At 35.5% G+C, this 16,688-nt stretch overlaps 4 protein-coding genes across 5 annotated transcripts; all 4 read right to left on the bottom strand.

Moving 5' to 3' along the window:
• Positions 1-1,051: 1,051 nt before the first annotated feature.
• MGP4 (Nucleotide-diphospho-sugar transferase family protein) lies at positions 1,052-4,127 on the bottom strand. Its single transcript, XM_021424135.1, has 4 exons — positions 3,403-4,127; positions 3,161-3,322; positions 2,260-2,475; positions 1,052-1,609 (listed from the first exon to the last, which is right to left on the bottom strand). Exons 1-4 carry the CDS (start codon positions 3,886-3,888, stop codon positions 1,400-1,402), a joined length of 1,074 nt encoding a protein of 357 aa, XP_021279810.1. The 5' UTR covers positions 3,889-4,127; the 3' UTR covers positions 1,052-1,399.
• Positions 4,128-5,149: 1,022 nt separating this feature from the next.
• Positions 5,150-8,921, bottom strand: ABIL1 (ABI-1-like 1). 2 transcript variants are annotated; one of them, XM_089783124.1, is made up of 10 exons: positions 8,793-8,921; positions 8,378-8,519; positions 7,497-7,579; positions 7,097-7,247; positions 6,898-6,997; positions 6,674-6,766; positions 6,468-6,552; positions 6,303-6,355; positions 6,104-6,192; positions 5,150-5,601 (listed from the first exon to the last, which is right to left on the bottom strand). In XM_089783124.1, the coding sequence occupies exons 2-10, from the start codon at positions 8,468-8,470 to the stop codon at positions 5,449-5,451; spliced, it is 900 nt and encodes a 299-aa protein (XP_089639250.1). In that variant the 5' UTR covers positions 8,471-8,519; positions 8,793-8,921; the 3' UTR covers positions 5,150-5,448. The 2 variants fall into 2 exon arrangements, with proteins under 2 accessions (XP_089639250.1, XP_021279812.2); XM_021424137.2 differs by lacking the exon at positions 8,793-8,921 and having other exon boundaries at positions 8,378-8,786.
• A 689-nt stretch (positions 8,922-9,610) lies between these two features.
• Positions 9,611-11,681, bottom strand: LOC110413366 (DUF2358 family protein (DUF2358)). Its single transcript, XM_021424138.2, has 2 exons — positions 11,150-11,681; positions 9,611-10,408 (listed from the first exon to the last, which is right to left on the bottom strand). The coding sequence occupies exons 1-2, from the start codon at positions 11,506-11,508 to the stop codon at positions 10,000-10,002; spliced, it is 768 nt and encodes a 255-aa protein (XP_021279813.1). The 5' UTR covers positions 11,509-11,681; the 3' UTR covers positions 9,611-9,999.
• Positions 11,682-14,360: 2,679 nt separating this feature from the next.
• SLD2 (Fatty acid/sphingolipid desaturase) lies at positions 14,361-16,651 on the bottom strand. Its single transcript, XM_021425470.2, has one exon. The coding sequence runs from the start codon at positions 16,325-16,327 to the stop codon at positions 14,984-14,986; it is 1,344 nt and encodes a 447-aa protein (XP_021281145.1). The 5' UTR covers positions 16,328-16,651; the 3' UTR covers positions 14,361-14,983.
• Between the last annotated feature and the right edge of the window lie 37 nt (positions 16,652-16,688).

The following is a 16,688-nucleotide window of genomic DNA, read 5'->3' as shown; positions in this document are numbered from 1 at the left end:
AAACTTGTACAACTACTACTGATTTGGATTTCCCTACAACCAGCCATTATTTTAATTTACAAAACCTCCTAATTATTAAAATGTTCATAAATATTAATTATACATAGATACAAACGTTTGGTATAACTACAATTTAATAACATAATGAATAAATAACTCTAAATCAAATAAAATATTTTCTGACGAAAGCGATTTAATGAAATTAAAATTATTATCTATACATAATATAAATCTCATTATTCAAAATTATTTAAAATGATAATTTAAAAATAAAAGAAAATAATAAATCTTTTTCCATCAATAAAAAATTTTACATATGTCCGTAGTTTGATGTTTATTATTATAATTATAGGTAATATATATATAGATATATAGATAAATATTAGTTTATAGATATAGACTAATAGGTGAATTATCTATGGTTTATAGATACAGACTAATAAAAGAAGAAAAGGGAAATTTGGAGATAGCTTCCGACTGTATATCTGTTAATCGCTAGTACCATAGATTTACAGCTGACCGACACTTTTTTGACATTCACAAGCTAAGCTTTTGTAGTCCAACGGTTAGGATAATTGGCTCCCGAACTCCCAGCGAACGCAGATTACAAGTTTGGAGACATTCAATTTTTACTATTTTAGCAGTAAGTTAATGATCATTCCCTTAAGTCCTCACGTGTTAGATGTAACTATTTTCAGCAATCAGTTGGGTTTTGGGAGAGAACAATGAGAAAAACCACGGAACTCCTTGGGAAACAGAGCATTCGAACTATATTTAACAACCAGATCTCGTATTGATTAGAATAAAGAGAAAATGATTTGCTTCAATGCTGTTGTCAACTAGCGTGAGTGTGAAGCAATAGCAGCTTCTTGATTCAGTCAATCAAAGACAGCGCACACTACTCTGTTAAACTATTTTTTGTGCCCCTTCCATGTAGCACTCGTTCCGAGCTCTAGCCAGTTAGTAACCAAGATAACATTGTACCATTTGTCAAAGCTATCAAGGAATTGTTTGTAATGATTGAGAGTTGCTAGCTGAGATACAGATTGTATACAAAGAACAAACCTTACTATTTGCATAATGTCAAGGAAAAGCATTGTAACAAAAACTGATTGATTCTTCAGGTCTAGAAAGAATGTTAGAATAGTAAATAAATATTTGGACTTTGTTCTGATTGAACCCTATTTAAATGTAAAAGTTGCTGAGAAATGAGCATTGTTAGCTGCTAAAGATCCATGTCCATCAGCTCTGTCAGCTGCTAAGGATCCATTTCATATGAGAGCATAGAAGCAGATGATAAGGAAGGAAGATGATCCACCTGGTATGCTCCACCACTTACAATGGTCATCAAGGTTGTAATTGGTTCTGCAGACAATAATCATAAAGTCTTCCAACTTTTTCATAATCTGCCTAGTGGGGACTCAAGGAAATGATCATCAACCAACCAAAGGCCACAATCGCGGAAGCGTTTGATCTTCTTCTCAAAACCAGTGATATAATTATTATGAATTATGACATGCGTTCCCTTGGTTTCCTGCACCCATGTCTGGTTCTTGAAGTATAATCCACCTGTTGGGAATGCTGTCTGGGGAAGCAGGTAGAGATCCACCTGCATAAAATATCATCAATGTTTAACAATCAGAAAGTGAAGTCTCTCTTCTAGAAATATCTAATATTTGATCACATACTATCAATTTATGAATATCAGAGAGAAGCGTCATAGAAGCACAGATTTCACACCCAAGAGTCTTTACATGTCCAAAATGAAAAACAACAATTTGCATTGGATCAGAAACGAAAGGGGCTGCCCGATTGTTAATGTGACCAATGGAAAGTAGGACATAGAGGCAAAAGAAATTTCTAAATAACCCTCAGACGGAATTAGCCATAGATGTTTCCTTAGCATTATGATGAGCCAAATTTCCATGTTACAGGTTACCAAAAGAAGCAACTTAAATAACATGAGTGAGAATTTATTTTTGAACATACAAGCACTATGCCTAGTGCTAATCAGAGAGGTACATCAATTAACAATGCTTTTCTGGATATGACATTAAGAACTGGTAAGGCATATTGTGAGAACCCTGAAGACTTAGGCACCAGCCTTAAAGGTATGTGTCAAGGCAATATAGGGAAACATGAAAATAAGGCACAAAATTTTCACTTAACAAATGAATAAAAAGGAAATAAACAGATCAGAACTATTAGGCATACACTACAACCCTGAACTAGTAATGACATGAAGGTGCAAAAACACACCTGTCCAGCAGTTCTGTTTAGTGCCCAGTTAAAAGCAGGCTGATCATTTGCTTTCTTTGCTTTGGACCATGGCTGAGCTTGAAGCTCCTCAATCCATTCCTTCATAACTAGTTTTGCTCCATCCGTGGGACGCAGGAAAATCATGCAACTACATATGTAAGTGCGACCCTTTTTCCCTGGAGGTGGCAAATCATGGGAATGGTTCGGAGGCTTCACCTGATCAACCAAAGAGAAGAAGAATGAAGCAATTTTATGAGAAAAGCAGCAGTGGCAGCAAAATATTGCCAGGGCAGCCTAGATTCTGAGGGTCATGGGTGACCATTAGGTTAAATTACAGGATATAATCTTCCATTCTCTACTTTATTTTTACTGCTACTCCCCAATTTCCACAAAAAGAAAAGAAAGACATACATAGCCTTGCATCACATAGATGAAATTTAACCAGCATTCATAGATTAATCTTGGTGACAATAGAATTGCTTGAGACAAGCCAAAGTTCATTACTTTCTTAAAATCTAGTAGAATTGCTTAATCTTAATGAATATTTTGAAAATTCTTGCATAACACATTTTACAAACATTGAGTGCTTTCGATCCTAGTCCTATGCTCTACCATTCCAAAGATGACAGTGAGCTTTTTTTTTTTTTTTCTGTAATACGGTCAATGGTATCTGAGGTATCGCTGGGTTCTAATCCCTTTCCAAAGATCTTAAAGACTCACTCTCTACATTTAGGATTTTAGTCCCAAAAGGCTCCCCACAAAGACTGATAAGCAGAGGACTCCTCTCCTTCCTTACCAAATGGACTCTGATTCAGGGTTTAAAGCAACCTGCCTTACCAATGGACTAACTCTGGATTCAGGGTTTAACGCAAAACAGATTAAAACTATAAAGACAACATACCACAGCCATGTCATCAGTGAAGTAAACATCATGATTTCCTTCCAAATAACGAAAGACGTCACCCAACCACACCATATCGACATCATTATACATAACATTATACCCAAGCTCCAAAATTTGCAACAAATGCCGAGGCCGCCTGGAAGTAAAATTGAAGAATCCCTAAACCAAGCAACCGATCAACGTCATTTTTAAAAAGTTGAAAACAAACGAAACTCAGATATGAAATACAGGACTTGAACCTGAGAGCCAAATTTATGAGCAGTTTGTGAATCAGGTGCGGGCGGGACCAATACGGCATGGCCAGGCCACTTCTCATTAACCTTATAAAGAGTAGCGTAATCTTCAGCTATTACAAGCACTTTGTCTTGGTGCTTTTGCCTGGTAATACTAATCAACCAATTGTTGAGAAAAGGTAAATAAGGTTGGCTCACGGCGCAGACGATTACTGTGCCGTTTTTGGCAACGAACGATGCCGCTTCGGCTAAAGTATAGTCTCGCCATTTGGAAAGAGAAGAGGCCTTTATTGAGTTAGAGAACATGGATTGGGGCATTCCCGACCAGGGCAAGAATACTCCGAGGATTACCATGAGAGAGAGAAGAATAATTAGGCCGGTTGGGCTGAAGATCGAAATGGGTCTTTGAAATGTTGATGAAGGACGTGGGGAGATTGGGTAGGCGTTTGAGAACGGATTGTGGATAGGTCGTTGGTGCAAGAATGCTGACATTGTTGCTGGAATAACAAAGATCAGAAACAAACAAGTTTATGTAAATTTACATGTAAGAAGAAGAGTTCAATCAGAAACAAAGAGAAACGCGTTGGAGTGAGTGAAGGAGTGGGAGTTTGGGTTTAAGGAAAAGTGTTCTGTTTGAGATCGGATCTGTATCGATGAAGACGATAGGCTTGTGGTAGAAACAAACAGCAACAGAGGAATGATTGTGGGTCGGGTTGTCGTTGTTGAGTCCGAATTTTGTTCATTATAATAGTATGCGGGCTTTACCGCCTTTTTCGGGGTCATTAGTATTTATCAGGACATCTAAATATAATGAATCTAACGGACATGGGGCATGTAAAGCGCGACACATGGGTTTATCATTTTTTACTTAAATTTATTTTGGATTGATCTTTCATTTTTTCAATAAAATGGAATCTTAAAAGTGATTTAAAAAAAAATTCTTTTCTGATATCTTTTTCAGTGTCAATATTTGGTTGATTTTAATTGACAGTTTTGACATTTTTTCATTTCGATGGGAAAAGTTTGTGATTTGTCATTTTAATGTTCGTTGGTTCTGCGTTTTGATGATAATTATACTTATTACAATAAAAATAATAACTCGAGTGTGACTCAAAAATTATTGTAGATATGAATCATTATCCCTGAAAATGTTTCATGACAAGTTTACAGCTATAACTTTTCATCTTATGCAATATCATCATCCTTATTATTATTATTATATTTTATTAAAATTTATATAAAAATTAAATTAATCATTATTAATAATTTAAATTTAAAAATTTAAAATAACATAATTTAAATTTTAAATTTCATATTGTTTGAATTAGAATAATAGTAATTGCTATTAAAGCTTGGGACAACTCCTTCCAGTTATGCTGATTTAATCTTAACTTATGAAGTGAGTTTAGATTATGATGTGTGGTCTTAATCAAAATATCAAAAATTTGAATGAAAGAGATTACGATAGTCAAAAATTCGAATCACTCTTCTTCTCATTAAAAAAAAATTCTTACTATTATAAAATAATAATAATAAATATATCTTATAATTTCTGTTACTAGATCCAATTAGTAACTTACTTTAGATTTGCAACTAAAAATTATGACTACAATCATCAATCACCATCATGAATTACAATTCATTTTAATGGAAAAATTATGGCCATTCTTGGTAAATTCAGAAGCATCAACTTGAAATTTTCTTTTTCCACTCAAACACAGTCATTATCACAAGAAAAAAGTAAGCTAGAAGATAACCTGCAATGGATCAATTTATAGGATCATTGATGAAGGCTGAAGTAATTATTGAGAGAGTGGAAGATGTTACTCATCTTCGTTATCAGATATTTTATACATATTGCTCATTATTAAAAATCCAACTAAGAGAACTGAGATGAAAAAAAAAGAAAGAAACTTTCATCTTGAGCAACTGTTAAACTACTAATAAAGGAATCAACTACGGAACAACAAACAAGGGAGATAATTACAGGCAACTCCATCCGCATGAGGGAGAGATGTACATCCTGGCGCCATTGGCTTGTTTGGTAAAGATTTATGCACCATATCCAGCCTTTAGCTTCGGTGTTTTCTGTTTGACAAAGAAAGCTGACAGCATACTTCTGCTTCTAACAGGTGCACGTATAATCTCATGCTTTGGGTTGTCAAATGACCTGAATGCTGTCAAAGGTTTGGAACCCTCCAACTCCTGCAAAAACAATACTTTTTCATAAACATGCCACAAGTAAAGGAATATCCACCCGAGACGGACTTGTACCAAAAAGAGGGTATATAATCTCTTAATGAGAAATCTGCATTAGCAAGTAATATAAAGACAAGCAGGTACTCAAAAGTATCCATGCTGATGCAGATGCCTATATTAACCACACAGACACTCAAGATCTGAAGATATGAAACAAGGCCACTTGGAGCAGAAGTTAGTTCCTATAAAATGATTTGAGTAAGGAATAAAAGTTATAAATTCCAAAAAACCTAATACAAGTTGATAATTAAACATTTTCCAGAAATTACAAATGAACAGAAAAGAAAAGCCTCGCTAACCAAATGAATAACCAAAGATCAACTGCTATACTAAAAGAAACCAAGTAACACTTCAGAAAAAAATCCATCAACTCTTGTTTTAACCAAGAAGCATCAATTGAAAGGATGTCAAACATGTCTGTCTGTATTCTTGTAGTTTGAAACATTACCCTATATGTGATACCCAATGTTGGCACGAGTGCATTAGAAGCAGGAAAAGGCGCTGCTGAAGAGTTTGCCCTCGTATTATCTGCATTTTCTGCAAGAATTACAGTCAAAATACAAGTCTTGTCATACAAAGCCTAATCATGAGCTGACTCTTTTATCATACAATAACAGTGATATGAGCTGCTAATCTAATACACATACCCAATAACTGGAAAACCTCAGAACTGCTGCCTGAAGGTTTTGAGATTTCATTGCTGCACGTAAGCAATGTCAATTACTTCTTGCTCTCAGTAAAAGATTAGAAGAACTACACTGAAAGGAAAATACAATTATCCATCAAACAATGAACTGTTTGGCCAAACTAACCTTGCCAAAGTTTGTGGAGTCCCTTTCAAAGTAGACTTGGTTTCTGAGGCCAAGTGCCATGAAAGAGTTTTTGATGCAGGAGTACCTATACTTAAAACATTTAGTAAGTAACATGATATTCAACTTCTTCCTAAGAGAAAGGATTGCAAACAATGCAGTGAACAACTAAAAATAAAAGACTCCCTGCCTACTTAGAAACCTTATACCTGAAGGCTGAAGACGAGATTTTGCCTGGAAATAGTTTTGCCTAGGATCTGTCTGTATGTGTGGACTAAAATGTACCTTCTTATTCACCGAATCTGGCTTAGAGGAATCACAAAGGAAAACAACCAACAAACAGGAAAAAGGAAAGGGAATAAGAAAACATACTAAAACTTTTCACCACTAATTAGCTTCCAGAAAAACAAAGGCTTCTATCAACTACTCTTACTTGGTAAAATGTAGTGCTTGTGGTGTCTTGGGATAAATGCCAACAACTGCTGCTGCCTGAGACCTTCTTTATCCGAGTATGTTTGGCACGTAAGAAGTTGCTAATATTAACAAACTAAATAAGTTCAGGCCCATCCATTCAATATTGTTCTAGTACTAGCATACTAAACCAGAGAACCAGAAGAGTGCAAAGAGATTACCTGATTTAAACAAGTTGCCTTTAGCTCCATGGTTGACACTTCCAATGTTTGCTGCTCAAGAAGATCAGTTAACTTGTAAGCCACAGTGCCAAGGTGATCAACAGCATTAACAAGAGCCCGTACAGCATAATCTTTCAGGTTGTCCAGTACCCTAATGGATGTCTCCCACAAAGAAAAGGAGTTGCATTATGAGAAGATAAAGGATGCAAGTAACCCAAACGCATAAGCATGCAAGCTTGATATAAGAAACATCATGAAGGCAAGCCATTGCTTGGCTCTTGTGTAAGTCAATCATGTTGTAAAGTCACTCATGGTATTGCTAGCATGAAAATGAAAAGGCTGTCAAACAAACAATGAATGAACTAACCAACATCTTATGAAGTAAAACACGTAGCCTTACATCTGTTTCTGCTCACTATGGAGATATGACTTTTCACAGTATTCTGCAGCTGAGTAGAGCTGAGGCCTTAAGTTCTTGAGCTCCTGCAGAAAGGTATAGGGATAAATTCTCAAGTTGTGTAACAATGAGATGCTGGAAAGCTTTTGAACCACATAAGCCCAAAAATTCACAAAAACAGGCTTTGAAATCAACACCGACGTCAAGTTAGCAAACCAAATAGAGCTCTCAACTTTTGCATACATTCACACATATCAGAAGGTCTGGAACTGACTATATATTCAGATTATCAGATGCATGCACTTTCCAGTTTTCTTCTAATATAATATTCTTACATTATAGAACATAACAATCTCAGAAAGAGCTCTTTCATTACCTCATCAATTCAATTCAATTTCTACTTGAGTGATAGTACGGCTCTAACCTCAGAAATGGAAATGAAGCAGTCATTGTTCTTCAATGAAAAACATAAGCCTATACCCTACTCACCAAATCGTATTTTCTAGCGAATTGAAGCAATATCTAACTTAGCATAGATTCATTCATTGCTATAACTGTAGTTTCTAGCTTTGCAACCTATCTAACTCTTAACTCAGTCATAAATGCTAAGGTCTTCAGTACTAAACCGTCAACTCTCCTTATTAAGACGCCAAAAGAACAAAAAAGAAAAGGTAAAACACACACACACAAACAAATTTCCTAGCCAAACAGAAGCCATTTTCAGTTCATCTTCTCTCCCGCACATTAGGCGTCAGCAATCTAGCAATGACTTCGAAGTCAAACAGTAACTAAAACGGAACAAAAAATTCACAAATTAATCAAATTTTAAAAAATTAACCAGATCTGGTCCCAAAAGATAAAAGACTCGTAATCAAGAAATGAACCTGCAAGGCTTTGACGAAGTTCTTGCTACGCTCCATGGAGACCTCGTCGAACGTCATGGCGGCATTATCAGGCCTGGGAAACTCCACTTCCATTGCGGTCACCTCCTCTTATTGATTTCGACAATAAAAATTTTCCAAACCCCTAAATCTCAAAACCATAAAAAGAAAAAAAAAGAAAATTCAAGAATGCACAATAATTCCCAAAAAGAAAAAAAAAAGTGAAGTGCAGTTATTAAACAATGTAAGAATTAGACTAATGGAGAGATTTAAGGGGTGGGGGGAGGTTAGGTTTTTGGTGGATGGTTAAGCAAACTTGAGAGAGAAAGTAGAAATATGAAAGAAAAGTGAAGTAGAAGCAATTCCGAAGATTTGTTTAAGAATTTTTGGAGTTAATGGCAAGGGAAAATGACTTTACAACTTCTTTTCCATATTGGAGGGGGAGAGTTACTGTTGTATTTAATTGCAAAGCGTCTCTCTCTCTCTCTCTCTCTCTCTCTCTCTCTCTCTGATGACTGTGCCTGTGCGCGCGTTTAATGGGTAGTTGACAGACTTCACTCAATTCGGTGGTTTATTTTATTTTATAAAAATAATAATACAATAGCTAACGGAAGTTGTCGTTTTCGAAAGAAATGGAATCAAGAAGACGGTTTTGCCCCCCAGGTGGAGTGAGAGCTGGTCAACTGAAAGATTAGAGTCAAGTTGGATTTTTAGATTTTAATCGCATATTAGCAAATCATTTCCTCCCTTTTCCGAAAAAATGAAAAGCTATTGACTGAAATTTATATAAATTCGATGTGGGAGTTAGGTCCGTGGCCAACACTATAAATCACGGTGCAATGATGGTTGCGAATTTACCATCATGAAAAAATGATGGTTATGGGACTTAGGAGGAAAGGTGGGTGGCTCTTATGGAAATAGCTTTTCGCATCACAGATTGATGGATTTTTGCATCAGGCTGGCATATACTAGTAGTCGTGGAAGAAACTTTGTTTATTTTCTGAAAAGCGAAAGGATCCCTAGTTTTTATGCAATTTCTTTTAAGTGGAATTATCATAAGGCGTATGCTTGTTCCTCTTCTGTTTTTCTTTTTTTTTTCTTTTTTTAAATGACATAATTATCGAAATCAACAAGAAAATGCACCTGTGATCATGAAACAACTAAGCTAATGACATCTCAACTTTTTCACCTTCAGAAGCCTGCTTTAGAGCCGGGAAAGAAGATTGCCTGAAACTTTTCCAGAAGAAGTTAATGGACCCAGAGTACAAAGCACCTTCAGAAACTCAGTTGAACAAGATTCAGATCTTAGTATTTACTATTGTCCCTTTCACTTATCTTGATCAGGAAGATAGTCAATTATGGCTACAATTACTTACACCATACTTGCACTGTACAAGATTATACAATATTGGACAATGTTACACTATATTGTTTGAGGTCATAACACGAGAATATAGTCACAATTCCCGATGCTACCAACCAGATACAAGCCAAGCGGTAACGAGTGCTTGCTTTGTGATCTAAAGCAAGCTTTACACATTGAGAATTATCTCAAGCTATTGCTCAATGTTTACTCAACCATGACACACACTATATACCAAAATTTGGAAAGAGCCTTGCTGTTACTATGTCCTCTCTGAAGATGAAGATGATGAAATCTCAAAGTAAGTTGGCCTTGGTGTAGAGGGGCAACCAATGGTCCGGATTATATCCTCCACAGCTAGCACATGAAATTTTGGGGGCGAATTCATAGCAATATTGTCAACTCGGTGCTCAAAGATTTTACCATTCTTGTCTAGTTTGTATTCAGAAGTGCCATCAAATCGACCACGGCTCTCCCATGGGACTCGTGGAATGCCATGGACAGTCCAGCGAACCATTATGACATTCTCCACAGGCTGCCATACACCAACAATCTCAAGCCAGAGAGCCTTGAAAAATATCCTCCCATGGAATCGCAGTGCCCAAAAGATTGACTTGTAATTGTCAATTCCAATGAAAGTATTGAGAGGATCTTTAAATACAATATCATCCCTAAACAGAGGAGGAGCAACTTGTCAGAATATGAAGTATTAAAGATGGACAGAATGCAAAAGGACCAAACACATGCTTTGTATAACATTTAATGATTATGAAGATGATAAGACCATAAAAGCTGAAGGCCAATAATCTACTAAATGAAATAACCTAATAAGCAAACTTTCTCTCCTTCCCTTACACAAGTGTCACATAGAAATGCATATGACTTCAAGCAAGCTGTTTTGCACTAGCAAAGACAGCTGCACGGCAAATATAGGTTATTATGCATATACAACATAACTTTGCCAACCATCAGCATAACATGAACATGCATCACAGAGCAGGCTAACTTCTAGGTCCTCGCTAAGAGCCGAAGTTTCTCCCTTGCACATACACACTCAACAATCAACATTCAGACCAAAACCAACATTTAAAGAAAATCCAATTACAAGCCACTCCATCAAAAACATAAGCTTAGAGCGCACGTATATGGGCTATATACAAACTTATGGCATTACTTTTAACCTCTGACCATTAGAATTCAAAAACCAACAGTAATTAATCATTTTAGTTGCTAGGGAAACAAAAGATTATATTGGGCACTATTCCACTGAATTGATGCAAAATTTTCAACATTTGAAGCCAAGTAAACTTTAAAAATTTTAAATTATTCTACACAATTATCTACTCTTTCCTCCATTTCAAAGCGATCAGAATACAAAAATAAGAAGGAAAAAAAAAGAATTGAATTCGAACCTGTAAATATCGAAACTAAGCTCCCTGTAAAAGAGGTCTGGGAACTCCTCTCTCAAAGTCCGAATTGCGTACCCCATATTCACGTAATAATTCTGCTTCTCCTCTTCCTCTTTACTCGGCTTCGATCCTCGCTTCACTGGGGCCGAAAATTGTCCGTACAACCTCAAGCTTTTATTCGAACCTGAAACCATAGCACCAACATCTTTAATACCAAACCTAACCTTAGCCTTCGACCAAATTTTCTCGTCATCATTCTTTGAGATGGTGAGGCTCTTGAGGAATTTAGGGCTTTGGTTAGGGTTAGAGAAAATTTTTGCAGAGGCGGTGCAAATTTCAGGTGAGTGCAAAAGAAATGCCATCTAGAAGTAGGATTCCAGAGGAAATTTTACAGCAGAAGAACGTGAATTAGAAGAACGAAAGGGTATGAAATGCCATTTTTTGTTCTACAGAATAAAGTAGGAAGTTTCCAGGATAGGTTTGCTTGGCTAGCGAGAAAATGTGAAAAGCAGAAGAGAATAGTTTTGGATAAATGAGTTTTATATTTTTATTTGCAAATTAATTAGTCCTTTTCGTTTTCCGTTAGTCAACTGTGATTGGAGGAGTTTCGGATAAATACGGTAATCGAATCAAATCCAGACTATTGATTATGGCCCTTAAAGACTTTATGGGCTAGCCCAATTACATTTTCTTTTGTCTAAAATAAAAAAAAAATTAATGTTTAAAAAATTCTTAAATTATTTTAAATTTTTTTTTTGTATTTAATAAATTTATAATATTTTTATTTTGAATCAAATAAATTTTTATAATTAAGAGTAGATTAATTATCATTAATTAAAATATTTATTATCATTTTTTATCCTTATGATGTTAATATGACATATAAAAAATGAAAAATAATATATAATCAAATTTTCATTCAACGTCATCATTCATTATGACATGTTAATATATTATATTAGTATTAATAAGATAAAATGATAAGTGATATTATGACTATGTCAATTATTAGTTATAAACATTTATTTAACTTAAAATAACAGTATAAGAACTTTATTAAATACAATAAACATATAAAGATTTATTTATATTTTTGTAAATAGTTTAGGGGTTTTTTTTAAATATTGTTCTTTAAGATTTCTTATTCTTTTGTATTTATGTAGATAATCTTATTTTTATAAGAAATAAGTTAAAAATATTTGAAGATTCAAGAATTTAAGACCAGTGACATGGAACTCATGTATTATTTTTGGAGAATTTAGGTAAATCTATTAACACCCATGGAAATTGGAACAAAATTGTCCAAAATTCAAGGAGATGAAGAGAAGATTGATTCAATTATGTTCAAGTCTTGTTGAAGATACTTGACTTGCACAAGACTTGAAATCTTATTTGCGGTTGGGATTGAGAGTTGTTTACATGAAGAATCCTAACAAATTACACATGATGAAGAGGATACTTTGTTACATTAAAGCTACTCTTGACCATGGGATTTTTTATTCATCCTCTATTTCAAATTGATGGATTATTGTAATAGTGATTTACAAGAGATCTTGATAATAATTGGTTTTGTATTCTTTTCGATAAATACAATTTCGTGGTGTGCAATCACCTCTTACATTTGCTTTGTTGTATGATTGAGAAGATTGTTGAAGTAACTTCACTTGGAGCAAAAAGATGTTACAAAGTGACATCCATTTCATTTGTTTTATAAAACTTGTTTACGAGTTTGACTCCTACTCATTTTTTTTATTTTTGTTAGAAATTATAATCATTATTGTTTGTAAAAACGTACATTCAATAAAATATCGCTTAAAGACAAGTTCACATCTGAATATCACATTTCTTATAAAAACCTTTTCAAAAACAGTGCAAATAGCAATCCAAAATTGTATGATATTTGTAATAATTTCATAACATATTAAGAAAAATGTATTGAATAAAAACCATAAAGATAAATTATTTTTTTTTATTTTTCTTGTTTTCATTGCAGTCAACCTTAATTATAATAAAAACAAATCAAGAACAGTGTAAAACATATATATATATATCTATATATATATATAAAGAAAGTACCAAGAAAGTTGTTCTTGATTTGAAACAAAAAAACAAAAAAGTATGATGATTTCCAGCCAATCTCATGGATAGATCGTGGGACGTGAGAATTTGATCTGGATCCCACGTTGGGTCAAATCATTTGACCTTTATTGGGCTTAGGGCTTCTTTTGGGCCTATTTTGAGTCTCATTATCAATTGGACCCTTCTCCGTTTTTACCTCACATGAAAATTTAAAGAAACAATTTAAAAACTCTAGGCCATTCGGCTAAAGAATGTGAACCATTTAAAAGGTTAAATAAACAAATGCGGCCCGTTCCCAAAAAGAAAAAAAAATATTAATATGTTCTTCTTTGCTCAAAAATATTAATATTAATAACGGAATATCTTAATTATGCTATTACTAACCATATTTAAAATTGGAATTATTTTTTATCAAAAATTAAGTTGATATTAGTTTCAATAATTTTTTCACCTTTATTTATTAATGTGAATTTTTTTTATGTAGAAAAAATTATGTCATAATCATATATACCCATGCGTGGGAGAAGTTTAAAACGACTAATATCATGGTAGCATTATGCCATTATTATCAATACTATATATAAATACAATGGTAAAACTGTATTAAATAGTTCCAATCAGACAAAATAGTAAGCACAATGAAACTGCGAAAGAGGACAAACAAAAGGTAAGGTAACCGGCATCAAACAAATGGGGTGGAATCTGTCTGATTCAGTTTGTTCTCCCTTTTAAATGCTTGCAGATTACTGGATTAGCTTTTCGGAAAATGCCTCAAAAAAGGAATATATGATGTCGACAATTTTTATGTGTAAAAAGAGAAACACACAGAGGAAAGGAAATTTGGAAGAGTTTATGTACCTCCATTCACCAAAAACGAAAGGAGAATTTTTCTCACATAAGAAAGAGAATATTACTTTTTTTTGTTCTAATAGGAAACATGCCGTCCAAAATTGATTAATTTCACCTCAAGAAAATACTATATATAAAAACATTTAAAAGGTGTGGGGGCAAAATAGAAAAATGATTGTAGCAACTACAACTAGGAAGAATATTATGTGAGACTCATGTGAGTGCTTTTCTCGTTTAGATAGGTTTCAATGCTATTACTATGTTTATGAAACAAATTTAAAATTACTTTAAAGAAAAACTAAATTCATATTTTTATTTTGAAAGAAAATAGTTTGATTCAAGACAATGAGCAGTAACAAAGGACACGGTTTACATCAGGACAATGAACCAATTGGAGAGAGGCCTGGTGCTGTGCAATCTTCAATTTCTTCACAATTCCTAGCGCATTAGCCCCTAGAAGTTGAAACCCATTTCCCTTGCCCAACTGCTTCAGCGTCACGTACCGGTACCACGATACCCAACCCTCGCACTTCGTTTGTTCTTGCTTATTATTATACTGTATTTTGTTGGTCGTAGGTATACTAACGACGGTTGATCAAGATCCAAAAAACAAGTATCGGGAGAAATGAGAAATCTTGTGGCATGGAAAGAACTACGGCCAAGGCTCAAGCCAAAAGCAAAAGGACAGAGGTTAAAAACGCCCTTTGCTCATTGAGATTACCAGAAAAACAGAGCAGAAAAGAATTCAAGAATATCTGAATCGTATATAAAAGAAGAGAAGAGCAGATAAATGATAAAACTCTGATTGTGCTAAGAAGCACGGATGTTTCATCCTAGACACTGGAAACAAAAGACATTGAATTCCGATACCCCGAAAAAAACACGCCGGGCCAAGCAAGAAACAGATCCTCAGCCATGAGTGTTAACAGCTTCCCACAACAAATTCTTAGGAACAGGGTTGGTCAGGTCCCGGGCCTGCAGGGCTGCAGTTCTGAGAGTCCTAATAGTCCATCGATTGGCCTCCCAGAAAGACAGGCTCCTGTAAGGCAAGTTGTGCTTCTTGCAGAGATCCATCACTATCGGAGACACCTTCCTCAATTGGCATCGGGGCAACCTCGGGAACAAATGGTGCTCTAGCTGGAACTGCAGACCACCAAAGAACCAATCCATCGAGGAAGAGCAGGAAATATCCAATGTCCCACCTGTCTGCTTCTCGAACCAGTCATTGCCATTTGGAGGTCCAACATATACATTTGCTGCGAAATGGTTCAAACAGAATTGAACGTGTTGAATGGATGTAACAGCAAAGCTGGCAAGAACAAACATGATCCTCTCTGGCCAATTTGGTAGACATGAAACCAGGAGAGGGAACCAAGTCCAGAATATAAGGATCCCCATTATATTCAAAGCTCTATCCGGGACTTTCCGATTAGACAACAATAGCAAGAATGTTTGTAGGTACAAGTTGACCCTTGCCACACACATAACAGGATAAAATGTCCAATGCTGGTAACTGATCAGGAACCTTGCAAGAGGATCAAACTTCAACTTCCTTCCATAGAAGTAAGACGTCATTGAATCGAAGAAACGAGAAGATACCGCAAGGACTGGAATGTGCTGAAGATCAGGGTCGTAATCCAGGCTGTTGCAGGCAATGTGGTGTGCATTGTGAGTCCATTTCCACCAGGCAATGCTAATTCCGGTTAAACAATTCCCAGAAACAATCTGAGCAAGCTTGTTGTAACCACGGCTAGCCATAACCTGGTAATGACCAGAATCATGACCAACATAGGCACTTTGCATCCAAAGCAAACCCAACAACATGGCTGAACCCAGATGAGCCCATACACTTTCGCATCTCAAAACACCATAAAGGACAACGAGAAACATTAGAGCTACAGATGTTAACGAGCACAGGGCAACATGACCTTTCTTTTCAAACATACCAGTTTTGGCAAACTCCGAGACAAGCCTTCTATAATCCTTGGATACCTCCGAGACCTTGAAATCTTTGAGATAATACCCCGTGAATAACTTGTCAAGATATTTCCAGGCAGTTCCTGGGTGATACGCAATAAACGCATCAGTAACATCTTGGCCAGCCAAATTCAAGAGCGGGATTTCCCCACCAGGATGCTCCTTTGCCCAACCTGAAACATTGTAAACTTTACCCTGGATAGAGATCCACAAATCTCCAGGCTTGTTGTGTTCTTTCAGCTCTTCAGCAGTAATGTATTTCTTCTCAAATTCCATTGAACCAAAACAAAACGTTGTTCTTCAAAAGGGGAGATGGTTTAAAACCATATACAAATCAAACCAAGAAAACCCCGCCTGATCTTTGATGTTTCCTATTTTTCAAAACGGGGTTGGCTTGTTCAACAGAACACACCCCCCCTAACCGGGATTCTGATTTGATTTGTTATTGATCAAAAAACTCACCCCCCCTCTTATCTCTCTCTCAACGTTTATCCCCCTATGGTATTCTGGTTTTTGAATACTTTTGCGAGGTTATTTATGTCTTACAGCGCACAAAGGGAGAGATTTAGATTGAGTTTGACAGCGAAGCCCACGCGGTTCATCAACAGCCGTTAGGTGGTCGTCTTATACCACGACA

This window comes from Theobroma umbraticum, unplaced genomic scaffold, assembly GCF_002168275.2.
Source record: "Theobroma umbraticum cultivar Fairchild unplaced genomic scaffold, ASM216827v3 scaffold_4.1, whole genome shotgun sequence".
Lineage (NCBI taxonomy): Eukaryota > Viridiplantae > Streptophyta > Magnoliopsida > Malvales > Malvaceae > Theobroma > Theobroma umbraticum.
Note: the sequence above shows the minus strand (reverse complement) of the source record. Positions and strands in the feature narration are given on the sequence as shown.